Source organism: Thalassophryne amazonica, chromosome 14 (genome assembly GCF_902500255.1).
Source record: "Thalassophryne amazonica chromosome 14, fThaAma1.1, whole genome shotgun sequence".
Classification (NCBI taxonomy): domain Eukaryota; kingdom Metazoa; phylum Chordata; class Actinopteri; order Batrachoidiformes; family Batrachoididae; genus Thalassophryne; species Thalassophryne amazonica.
In genome coordinates, this window is record NC_047116.1 from 64,024,642 (window position 1) to 64,036,864 (window position 12,223).

The 12,223-nt window shown below is 41.6% G+C and overlaps 1 protein-coding gene across 1 annotated transcript in view; it reads left to right on the forward strand.

Annotated features, from left to right (window-relative positions):
* lrp1bb (low density lipoprotein receptor-related protein 1Bb) overlaps window positions 1–12,223 on the forward strand; it is a 1,555,752-nt gene that overhangs the window by 1,319,806 nt on the left and 223,723 nt on the right. Inside the window, exon 68 of the mRNA XM_034186395.1 lies at window positions 9,755–9,861. Within this exon, the coding sequence (XP_034042286.1) occupies window positions 9,755–9,861 (107 nt within the window). The remainder of the gene's footprint in view (window positions 1–9,754; window positions 9,862–12,223) is intronic.

Consider the following 12,223-nt stretch of genomic DNA (forward strand, 5'->3'; position numbering starts at 1 on the left):
TCTCCCCATTTTAGGTGTGTTTGGGGTACCAGCCCCCATTGTTCCCGCTAGTGGAGGGAGAGGTCGGGGTGCCCTCGGTCCAGGCCCATCTGAGAAGGTGCCGTCGGGTGTGGCGTACCGCCCGCTCTGCCCTGCTCAAAGCCCGGACGAGGGCCAAGAACCGTGCAGACCGCCGGCGTGCCCCGGCCCCTACATATCAGCCTGGGCAGGAGGTTTGGCTTTCCACAGACATTCCCCTGCAAGTGGAATCCCAGAAATTAAAGGACATACATTGAACCTTTCACCATACTCAAGATCCTCAGTCCAGCCGCAGTGAAGCTGAAGCTGCCAGCTTCGCTGCGGATCCACCCAGTTTTCCATGTGTCACGCATCAAACCTCACCACCTTTCACCCCTCTGTACCCCCGGACTGGCACCGCCTCCTGCTCCGGATCATTGACCCGGGAGCCAGCTTGACCGTGCGCCGGCTCCTGGACGTCTGTCGGAAGGGCCCGGGGGTTCCAGTATTTGGTGGACTGGGAGGGGTATGGACCCGAAGAATGCTCCTGGGTGAAGAGGAGCTTCATCCTGGACCCGGCCCTCCTGGCCGACTTCTACCGGCGGCACCCGGACAAGCCTGGTCGGGCACCAGGAGGCGCCCATTGAGAGGGGGTCCTGTTGTGTGGGCCGCTGAAGAGGAGGTACTGCTGGCCCACCACCACCAGATGGCGCCCTGCTTGAAGTGCGGGGCTTCAAGCACGAGAGGGCGTCATAGCAACCGGGAGTGACAGCTGTTACTCGTCCATCAGCACCAACTGTCACTCATCCACATCACCACCACCTTAAAGGCCGGACTGCAACTCACCTCCCCGCCGAGAAATCAGCTACCTTGGAGGTAATATTCTCTGCTGTATTGAACGATGACTAATAGTCTGAACTTCTTTGCAGCCGTTTTCCTGTGGTGTTGCCTTATCTGTGGGATTGGCGTTTGGTGTGATCAGCGACGGCTTCGCTCACACCCCAACCAGATAAGTGGTTAGACAGGAGCTGCACGAGTGTGTGACTGGAGGTGGAGGTGCTCCCTCCCAAAAGAACACAGACTGTGGGATTACTGAGTGTGCGTACTCACACTCACCTGTGCTGTTTCTGTTCTCTGCCAGCAGTGCCAGGTCTGACAGCTGGAGATGGTGACCACCTGGGGACTCAGGACTTGGCGGCTCCGGTGTTCTTCAGATCCGTTGGCGGTGAGGGCCATGTGGGATCCGGCTCGGTTCTGGACGGGTGTCTCCTATCCTCAAGCCTGCCCACACGTCACCCAACGTGTAATTGACTGTAGTTCCAAACTTGTTGTTGTCTGTATTCCATTGTGCACAATTTACAACATTAAATTGTTACTGTTTGGCTTGTCCATTGCCCGTTCTTTTATGCCCCCTGTTGTGGGTGTGTGTTCCTACACTTTCACAACACAAACATTTGAAAACAATTTTACAAACTTAAAAATTAAGTTTTCCTTGATTCGCGAACGTGCAATGAATCACTTTCCCTTATCAGACCCCAACTGTCGTCCGCCATCATGTTTTCTTTGTAAGATCCCTGATATCTGTGTTCAAAGTCCATTATGTCTTGGTGGAAGCGCTCCCCATGTTCTTCTGAGTATACCCCCATGTTGTCCTTGAAGTTGTCAACGTGAGCATCCAGAATGTGGACCTTCAGTGACATCCTACAGCCCATCTGGCCATAGTTTCTCACCAAAGTCTCAACCAGTTCCACATAATTGTCAGCCTTGTGGTTGCCCAGAAACCCATGGACAACATCAACAAAACTTTTCCATGCCTCCTGTTCCTTTGCTGTTAGTTTCTTTGGAAAATCAGGGCACTCTATGATTTTCTTGACTTGTGGTCCAATGAAAACACCAGCTTTCACTTTTGCCTCTGATAGCTTTGGGAAAACGTCTTGAAGATACTTGAATGCTGCAGACTCTTTGTCAAGCACTGTGAACCAGTTTGATGTGCCAAAGGAGGGAACAAAATCTTGTGAAGATCACCAATGGCTCCATGTTTAATGTTACGGCTTCCAACTGAGAATTCAGTCCCTTTCAGGCCATTGCTTCCGTGTGATAATGTGCTTGCCCTGTCACAAAGGCAGAGAAAACACGGAAACTTGGTGAAACCTCCCTGGAGTCCCATAAAAAATGCCACCATTTTGAAGTCCCCAATGACCTCCCATCCATACTCATCATAGTTCAAAGCTTCCAACAGATATTTGACACTGTTGTAATCCTCCTTGTGATGCACTGAATGAGCCAAAGGAAGTGATGGATACTTGTTCCCATTGTGCAGTAGCACAGCATTCAGGCTTCTGGGTGAGTTATCAATGAAGAGTCTCCACTCATTTGGATTACATTTGCAATCTGTTCAATGCAATTCCAATTGCATTGAACAGTCCTGATATGTCACAACAATAGCACAAATTCTCTTCCTTTGCAAAGAAGCTAGAGAAAAGTTGGTGATGTTTTGTTTGGCTTGTTACTTGCACACTTTATCCAACAAGTCCCACTCCTTCAGCCTTGAGATCAAAACCTCAGCATTTGACTTTGTCAAACCAAGATCTCTGATGAGGTCATTCAGAGCTCCTTGACTTGGGAAGTAAGGATTCCTCTCACAAACTGTATCTGTTCTCCTCATCCTCTGATTCAGTGCTTTCTTCTTCTGATGGTTGTTTTCTTTCTGGAGGTGAAGGTACAGGAAGCTGAGCACTACATGGCACTGGTACAATGAAAGATGGAATGTCAGGATAAGGAATAGCAGGTGCATTCTTCCCACTTTGGCGTTTGGAAGGATTCACCATGCAGAAGTAGCCGTTGGTTGAGTAGTCAGTGGGTTCACGCCATATTCTTGGAACAGCAAACTTCATTACTCTCTTTTCCCCTCTGTACCATCCTGCAAAAAGAGTAAAACTATTTGTTTAATGACTGACCATTCAATATTTATAATACAAGATTTTGGCTTTTTCAAAAAAACATAACTTTCTCACCTTCAAGTGTTGCAATATTCACAAGGTAAGTGAGGTGCCCAGTTCTTATCTTGGTCTCCACCTGGCATTCCAAAATAAGCTTTGTAGGCTTCACACATTTTGCTGGATGCTGTCACAGAAAACTTTGCTCTGTTCTTGATGAACTGGCAACAGATGTAGCAGAATTTATCTGGAGAATGATTCACAGACTCTTGATGCCATCTCTCTTCTTCTGGTGTATCTTCTCAGGTAGTTCGAGCTTGACTGAATGCTGGCCTATGAACCCCTGTTTAAATATTTGTCATGTAACACCCCAGAACTTTCTCAGTCTTTCATGATGGCATTCTGGAATCTTCTTGATCTCTCAGGAATATTCTTGAACTTGTTTGCCAATCATTATGGAAAATTCCAGAAGATTATAGAAAAATTTTACACTGTTCTACAGATTTCTGGTATTTTCTAGAAAGTTCCATGAGATTCTTGTTGAAGGAGAGTCTTCAAACCTCAGTAAATTACTCTCCTGTTCTTGAAAGGTTTTGCTCAATCTGTACAAATGAGGAAGGTTCTCATAAATATAATTGCTTTGTCAGCATTGTATTATGTTTGAAATGATGTTTGAACCCTTTTGACATGATCACAAAAAGAAAATATGATGGCCAGAACTCTGACAAATGGACTTAACTTTTCCAGAAATTAGTAGTGACCACTCAGTGAATGCGAAAACTGGTTAATTTGCAATTTCATTGTCCTGACCACAAAACCAACGTTTGGAGGTCAAGACAACTCTTTTTCTCTTTTGATTGGTTGTGTAGAAATGAGAAATTATGCTTTTAACCCAGGAACAAGACAAAAGTGAAAATTTGTTACTTAGCTAGCATCATCACGATTGTTGGGGCATCCTTAAGATGGTCGGAAGGGGAAGATCAGGTCCGATATCAGCCTAATAACCTTGCCATGTGAACCAGTCTTGATGTTATGATGCCTCACGGAGCGACTGATTGATCTGTTATAACACCACACCAAACATGTTTTCACTGTTATTTGATTTGTTTGTTTGACTAACATTGTTATTCAAGCATTCAAAGGCGATTCCTATCGCCACACATTCCAACGCACGAGAAAGTTTTTTGACAGTTCTTGTTATTGAAAGAAACCTTGTCTGCCTAACCGGATAGAGTTGTGATGTCATCACGCGTGCACTTAGGCGCTGTCTAGCGGGATCTTGAAAATTTCTTTCTTTTTTATACAAATGAAAAACAATTACATATTTTACAAAAGCACAATTATTTGTAAACACCAACACGTTACATTGATTCACTTGTGTTGGTTTTTACATAGAATGAATGAATCAACCAATCAGTATGAGCGGAGGCTAAGTTACCCATAATCCCCTTTGGGGATCTGTGTGTTAATGTTCAAATCTTCAGAATTAGTGCATTATTTTAAAATTAACAGATATGTGTTATATATCACTTTGTACATTTTAAGATGTTACATTAATGTAGTTATTCTATCCGGAATAATTTTATTTGTAAAGCAAAACCATAATTCAAACCTGCTTTCCATTTCAAGACCTGTGCCTCATCGCAGGACCACTGTATCCTGTCATGGTAAATGACACTTTCCTACAGCAGGGGGTAGAATGCACAACGACTGAAGCACTGGCTCACTGGCTGTTTGGGTTTGTGATTGCCATTGGTTCTATTAGAAGCTTTGGTGGTATTTAAATTCAAAATCAGCTTCTTAGTAGCTGAGAGCGTATGGGAGGCAAACTTTAAAGTTGTTATCGGTTATCTGTAGCTTCTGATACGTTTTTAGGCAGTTTATCGGTTTAGCGTTAAAAAAGATAACTTTTCAGTTAGCTGATTACGAATTATCGACTCTAACTTTTTGGTTAGCTGTGCCTACCACTGCCCACATGTCAGTGTGTGTTTGCATAGCTACACCCCTGGGGACCTTAGACAAATTTCACTGCGAGTACGACATTGATTGTCTGCAGTCTGTTGTCATGCCAAGAGGGCGAATGGCCACACATTTTCTAAGTGCCAAATGAGTGGTGTTAGATGTTTTTGTGTGTCAGTTGGAATTTGGCTGACACCTGCTGTGAGAGGATTCAATTCCAGACATGCACCTCAAAACAGGCACCTCACGGAGGAATGTTGTAAGTTCATGTCCTTCCAAACACAGAACGTGTTCTCCAGCTGCGACATCCAGGAGCAGAGATCTTTCAGCCATGACTGTGAGTGGACACGCACCCCCGCCAGTTCAGCGCCCAGACCAACGTGTCACTCTCTGTGTTGTGTTGTCATTAATATTCATTATTTGTTATGTAATTGTGTATGTAGTTATTGTCATAATTATTTATATACCTGTCATGGAGGTGGTTTCTGTGTTTGTAATGTGTGCACTGAGCTGTCATCCAGATGTCAGTGTGCTGTGATCAACCCTGGCTGTCTGGCCCCCATGTGATCAGATCTGTACATACATATAAGCATTTTATGCAAGTGGGGGGGGTGACACATGCGCACATGTGCAAGACACATGCACCACATGTGTGTGGTGTTTTACAACTCCACACCTATGGGGACACTTAGACAATTTCACATCCAGCTCGACAGTGATTGTCTGCTCACTGTTGTAATGTTAACAGTGGCAAATGGCCAAACATTTTCTAAGTGCCAGATGACCCGGTGTTAGATGTTCATGTGTGTCAGCTGGAATTTGGCCGACACCTGCCGCGAGAGGGTTCGATGGACTCTCACAAGCGTACACTCTTTCAGCCGCTGGTGTGTGCATATACTTGTAGCAACAGGTGTAGAGGCATTCGAAGTAGCTACGATATTAAACGTATTGCATACTATTCCTGCTCCATGCGCACATCATGCGCAATTCGACCAAATTCACACTATGTGTGAAGGGGCAATAACAGGTCCATCTTTGGCAGCCATAGAAGTGCTGTCAGATCAAGAACTGGACAATTTCATGATGCAATTTTTTGCTGTATTGAGGAAAGCAGACATGTTTACACACACACACACACACACACACACACACACACACAACACACACCACACACACACAACACACACACACACACACACACACACACACACACACACACACACACACACACACCACTAAGCTCTTTGGTGTGCTGTTGAGCGTCCTGCAGGTCGGAACTGCTGGGTGGGACACAGCCGGGTGTCTGCTTCCTGTTCAGAAAAGAAAGACCTGTCTAAGTAAAACATAAAATGATGCAGATGCATTTGAGTGTCATGTTGAGAAAATAATGATTTTTTTTCTATGAATGAAATGGAAAGAATATTTTCATTTGTTGAATGGAGTGTTCCATCTTTCAAATAATAAATATAAATATTCTTACCATTGCATGCATGCAGAACGAGCAGTTGAAGATTTGTGTGTGTGTGTAAATGCTAATATGAAGTCATATATCTTGTCAGTGTATGATAGTAACCATTTATCTTTAATCAACTTCCTTGAAGTACACACACACACACACACACATCTACAACCGCTTAGTCCAATTAAGGGTCGTGGGGGGCTGGAGCCTATCCGAGCATTCATAGAGTGCGAGGCGGGGTACACCCTGGACAGAACGCCTGTCTGTTGCAGGGCCACATATAGACAAACAAACAGTCACACCCACACGCACACCTGCAGACAATTTAAAGAGTCCAATCCACCTAACCTGCATGTCTTTGGACGTGGGAGGAAATCAGAGCTCCCGGAGGAAACCCACGCAAACCCGGGGACAACATGCAAACTCCACACAGAAGGGCCACAGGCAGGAATTGAACCCATGGCCTTCTCACTGTGAAGCAACAGTGCTAACCACTAAGCCACCGTGTTGCCCTTCCTTGAAATAGCCATTCTAAATATTGCTGATACAGAATATAAGTATGAGTACAGAATTTTGACCTTGGCCTGTGACCTTGAATTTTGGCCAATTTTGTTTTCAGAATGAAATGTCCTGAGCTGACCCTAAATAATTCTACTAAGTTTGATCAAAATTAGATCAAAACTCCTTTAACTTATTTTGTTCACATGTGAATGAACATGCCTCCCCCCCCCCCCCCCGCCCAAAAAACAAAAAAATGTTATTTAATCTTGCAATGACTGGTCATTAAACAAGTGTATTACCCATGGGGATCCATGGGTTCTAGATTGGGTAGTGTTTGTAAAATAGGTAGCTAACATTTTTCAAGGGAGGTAAAAAATTGTGCAAAGTTTCTATAATGAGTTGGAATGGTGTGTGAGTCCAGAATGTTTAAGAAACTTAGACCTTAGACTGCAACATTTATTCGAGGAACTCAACTTTTTTACTGTTAATTACGTAATTATTTTTAATGCTAATTTACTGTCTTAATGTATTCATAAATTGTTTAGGTTATTGTTATCATATACATTCTACTACTACTACTACTACTACTACTACTACTACTACTACTATTATTATTATTATTATTATTATTATTATTATTATTAAATTTTATTTTTTCTTATATTTTGTCATTTGATTTTTAAATGGACCACAATTGAAACTTGTTTTCACTTTCTTATGTCATCCATGTATTTTTAATGTGTTTACAATTAAATTTGTACTTACTAAATGAAATCACGCTCACACTCACGCATTTAACAAAAAGATGGTTTACTGCCCCTGCTGGAATGGCTTGTTAGTCCATAATGTAGCTAGCAACATTAGCTAATATCCGTAGTTTCTCAAAATATTAGTCCTGATCAACGTTCCTTTTTCGCAGTTTTCACTTTGACCCAATATGCATAAGCATACCAAATGACAAATATCAGCTCACCACAGTTTGTCCATGGTTAAAGTTATACACACACAGGCACACATGCACGCACGGAGAGCTTTTTGTCTTTTCTGCATTCTATCGCAAGCAGGTGCTTCTATTTTTAGACATAAGGTCCCCTGACACAAGCATGACTTTTGATTCACGCCCATCGCTGTGACTATCTCACCCGCTGTGTTTCCAGCTGAACGCTGTTCTTTGTTGCACCGCATTCTACGTGCTCTGCGCTGGACGCTATGTATATAAAATAATTATTTTGTGTCGGATTAATCATTTTCTCTGCAAATTGGCAGTTGAAAACAGCTCCAATCGCTTCCTGAATCATAGAGGGCTACTTCAGGTGCACGCGCGCGCCTAACAAGCTACAGAAAGCATTTTGAGCTGTCTAAAAAGGTAATTATTTGTTGTGTTTACAATGTCATGGCTTGGTAAAACAGTTGTGTGTTCTTTCCTTCATGTGTGCAGCTGTTAAAGTTTGTTTTTGATAGATTTAACATCTTGTTATAATCCTTCAGAAGAGCTGCGCTCTAATATGATCTGTTGATGTAACTACTCGCTCTATTCACTTCTTCTTTACTCCACTTGATGAGCTGCATGTCATGTTGGTGATTAGATTGCACCACGTAGCACAGCATTTATGCATGAAGGATTTTTTTTTTTTTAACATTTTAAAATTCTCTTTGCGCAATTGTACATGCCAACACCCCTCTTACATTCAGTCTGTACCAGTTAAATACGAGTGTACTTTCCTGCATGACACAGGTTGTGCAACTATGTGACTCAAAGTCATGCTCACATTAGGGGCCCTATACACAAACAGATGGTGGTGGAAGGCATCAACCACAGTATACATTTCACTCATGGTACTGGCAACATGACAACTCACTCATGTAACGGCAACATGAGACTTAGCTAAACTGACTAACCCAGTTCAACTACGAAAACACAATAACTCAATAAACACTAACAACACTGTTAAACTAACATGAACCACAATAACAACATGTACACCCCCAAACCCTGAACTCACATGGTGCATTTCAGCACATCTATTGTTTACTGGTTAGCTGAAATTGGTAGTTTCCCCCCCCAAATTGTCCTATCAACGTTCTGTTTTCGCAGCTTTCATCCTTGACCCAAAATACATAAGCATACCAAATACAAATGTCAGCTCTCCCTGGTTTCTCTGTGATCCAAGCCATAAAGATGCAGGCATGCACACAGAGGCCACTTGGCTAATAATATAGTGCAGTAATATAGTATCTAATAATAGAAATGCCATATCATCCTCACTTTTTGCATGTTTGTGCATGTATGCTGCACGTTTGTGCTGAATATTCGTCATTTACATGATTTAGTTGAGCGTTGTTCCCCATACCCATTAATGTCACTTAAAATGCAAATAAAAGCCAGTCAAGTGTTTGATGGCAAGGAATTAAGCAGGTGGGCCAGCAAACAGTAGAAAGGCTACAAATCAGATTTTGCTGCAATGCCTGCTGGGATTATCCAATTCACCACATTTTATAACACATCCTGTATCCTGAGCTTGCTTGCCATCCAAGATAACAAGAAGTCCTGAGGAATGGATCTGATATTATCCTCAGAGGTACACTCTTACAATTATGGATGCAATGGATGTTTTTTTTTTTTTTTTTTTTTTGTGGCTTACAGAGTACATCACCTCTTCCTTTGTGGGAACAGTAATGAATGTATTCACATCCTGAGAAGATTTGCCAATTTCTCCCATTCAAATACAAAATTGCTCTAATTAGTTTAAACAGTTGGTTTTGCCAAGGCATTGGCACAAGTTTCCAAACAGAACGATTGCTTCATGGGTGCATTTGGGGTCTTTTTTTGTTTATTGTATGTAATGTTGGTTGGTTGGGGAAGGAGCTGTATTGCATTATTTTGTGTATTTTTTCTTCCCAGAGCCAGTCACTTGTAACCACAAGGACTTTGCCTGTGCTAATGGAGACTGCATTTCCTCTCGATTCCGCTGTGATGGAGACTACGACTGTTTGGACAATTCAGATGAGGTAAGCATTTAAAAAAAAAATGACATTCACTGTGAATATTCCATGGTTCTGTAGATGTGGAGTAGTGTGGCATGTGCAGGTGAGGCCTGGCAGCATGCAATGATGCCATGAGTTGCCTTATCCACTGCATTACAAAACCATCTCAGTTTCTGGTTGGCAAACCACCCAGGCAGACAACCAATCCATTATCCAACTCAAAAGTAACCATTTATCTGTAGCACAGAGTTGAAAAGCATGTGTCCCTTTGGCCTTTGCCAGTTGCTGAGGTCCTCAACACCGAGATGCCCTCCATGCTGGGACACTCCCAGAGTAGCTTGTCGCATAGCCAAAATTATGTTTCCTCTCAGTACAAGGGATATTTCACATCTGAGTCTTTCTAAACAACTGTTTGTTTGACACAGTCATTCCAGTGGCACCCTAAAATCCTACAAAAATATTTAATACCAAAGACATTTAATTATTGTTTTACCTCACTTGTTAGTCTCATATGTATACAGGAAGACATGAATCAAGCCCCAGAAACATGAACTTGCAGGTGTAGTTAGCTGTCAAACATCACTCCCTCCAGCACACTCCTTAAGGTTTGGGATCACGGAGTGATGCCAAAAGTGGTGAGTGGTAACGCGATGCAAGTAACATAAATGAGTACAAAAGGTTTTCCTTATTTTATTTATTATTTATTATGGTTATTTTTTCTCAAAGCTTGAGAGCAGCAGTGGGAAATGTTTAGGAAAAGCTGACCTTCCAGCAAATCAACATGAATGAAGTCCAAAAATGATAAGCACGAATGAACACATGACTGATTGTCATGCATCATATGATGCAGATTTGCCAAAAAAGCTGGATCTCCAAATGAAAAAAAAAAAAAGAATCCCCTCTCAATCAAGCATGCAGTTGTGGTTGGACATGTACATACATTGATCAGGGGCATGAATATCATGGTAATGTTGGGCTGTTGATGTTCCTGAGCTATTATTTTGCCAGGGTGGAGTGGAATAGAATAGAATAGAATAGAATAGAATAGAATAGAATAGAATAGAGAACAGTCTTTATTGGCATTGTACGGTGGAGGGAGGAGGTACATCGAAACTGGGGGTGCTCCCACAGACATGCAGACGTCATTAATGACTCTAAAAACAAGAACTGTAGGTGTTATCACTCAGTTATCTCCATGTACACTCACTATTTGAAGACAGCTAAAAAAATGAAAAAAAAAAAAAAAAACATTGCACAGTCTGGTAAATCTATGGACGAAGAACACTAAAATCCCCAAAAAATATCATTGTCAAAATATCATAGGTCTCTCTTCAAAATGATTAATCGCATTTCAGCCAGAATTATCGGCAAGCTTTTGAGATTCAAGGTATGACTGCCAGTCCAAAGGTTAGCAAAAGACAAAATTAATAAGAGCAGGGGGCAGTGGGTGACCTCCTGAGCATAATCACAACCCAATCTGTGGTAGCTGTTACAAAGCAATTATATGCAGCACTTAAATCCAGCTTTCATTCTGTGCTTGAAATGACCTTAAATAATTAACAGAATAAAACTTAAGGAAGTTGCCGTAATATTGAAATCATAAAATGAAATTAATGAGCCCTGAGATAAAGTGTGGTGGGCGGAGGTGATAGATTGCAGCATAAAGGGCTGATGCAGGGAGTCACCATTTGTTAGAGCATTTAAATAGCCCATCTGATTGGTGAGTAATTAATCAGCTATTAGACTTTAGGCAGATTCAGCTGAGCTGACATTTGGGTGAAGGTAGCTGCTTCCAACCAGAGCACTAATAATGATGTCAGAATTTCAGTTTCCTGCTGATTTTGCAGCTTGCACACCATGCACAGTTTAACTGTTCTATGACCAACCAGGTTAAAAATGAGGCAGATGTGCTGCCGTATGCAATGAAAATAAATATTTCAGGCACAGCTTATTGTGTCAGTCTAACTTTCCGAGTGGCAGTTGTTACATTCTAGAACAGTGTTTGTTGGGAAGTCCATGAAATATTACAAATCCTAATCCTTTTATGCTATTTTCTGAAAAAAAAACAAAAAAAAAACCAAACAAAAAAACAAACAAATATTATTTATTTCATGTATCAGTATGCTTATACATCTAAATTTGTAAAGCATTAAATTTGAATTATTATTTGACTAATACTCATTGTTCATTTGAGAATAAATTATATTTAGTTTGCATGCATGCTGTGAAAGGATTCATTAAAACATGCCTAATATGTGTTAATAATTGACTGCAAAATGCATTATTCAGACACAGAGCTTTGTTATTACAATTCATTATTCTTGATAATTTATTGGTCTATTCAAAATTTGCACATTAATTTCATGTATAATCCCTTTCTATGCGC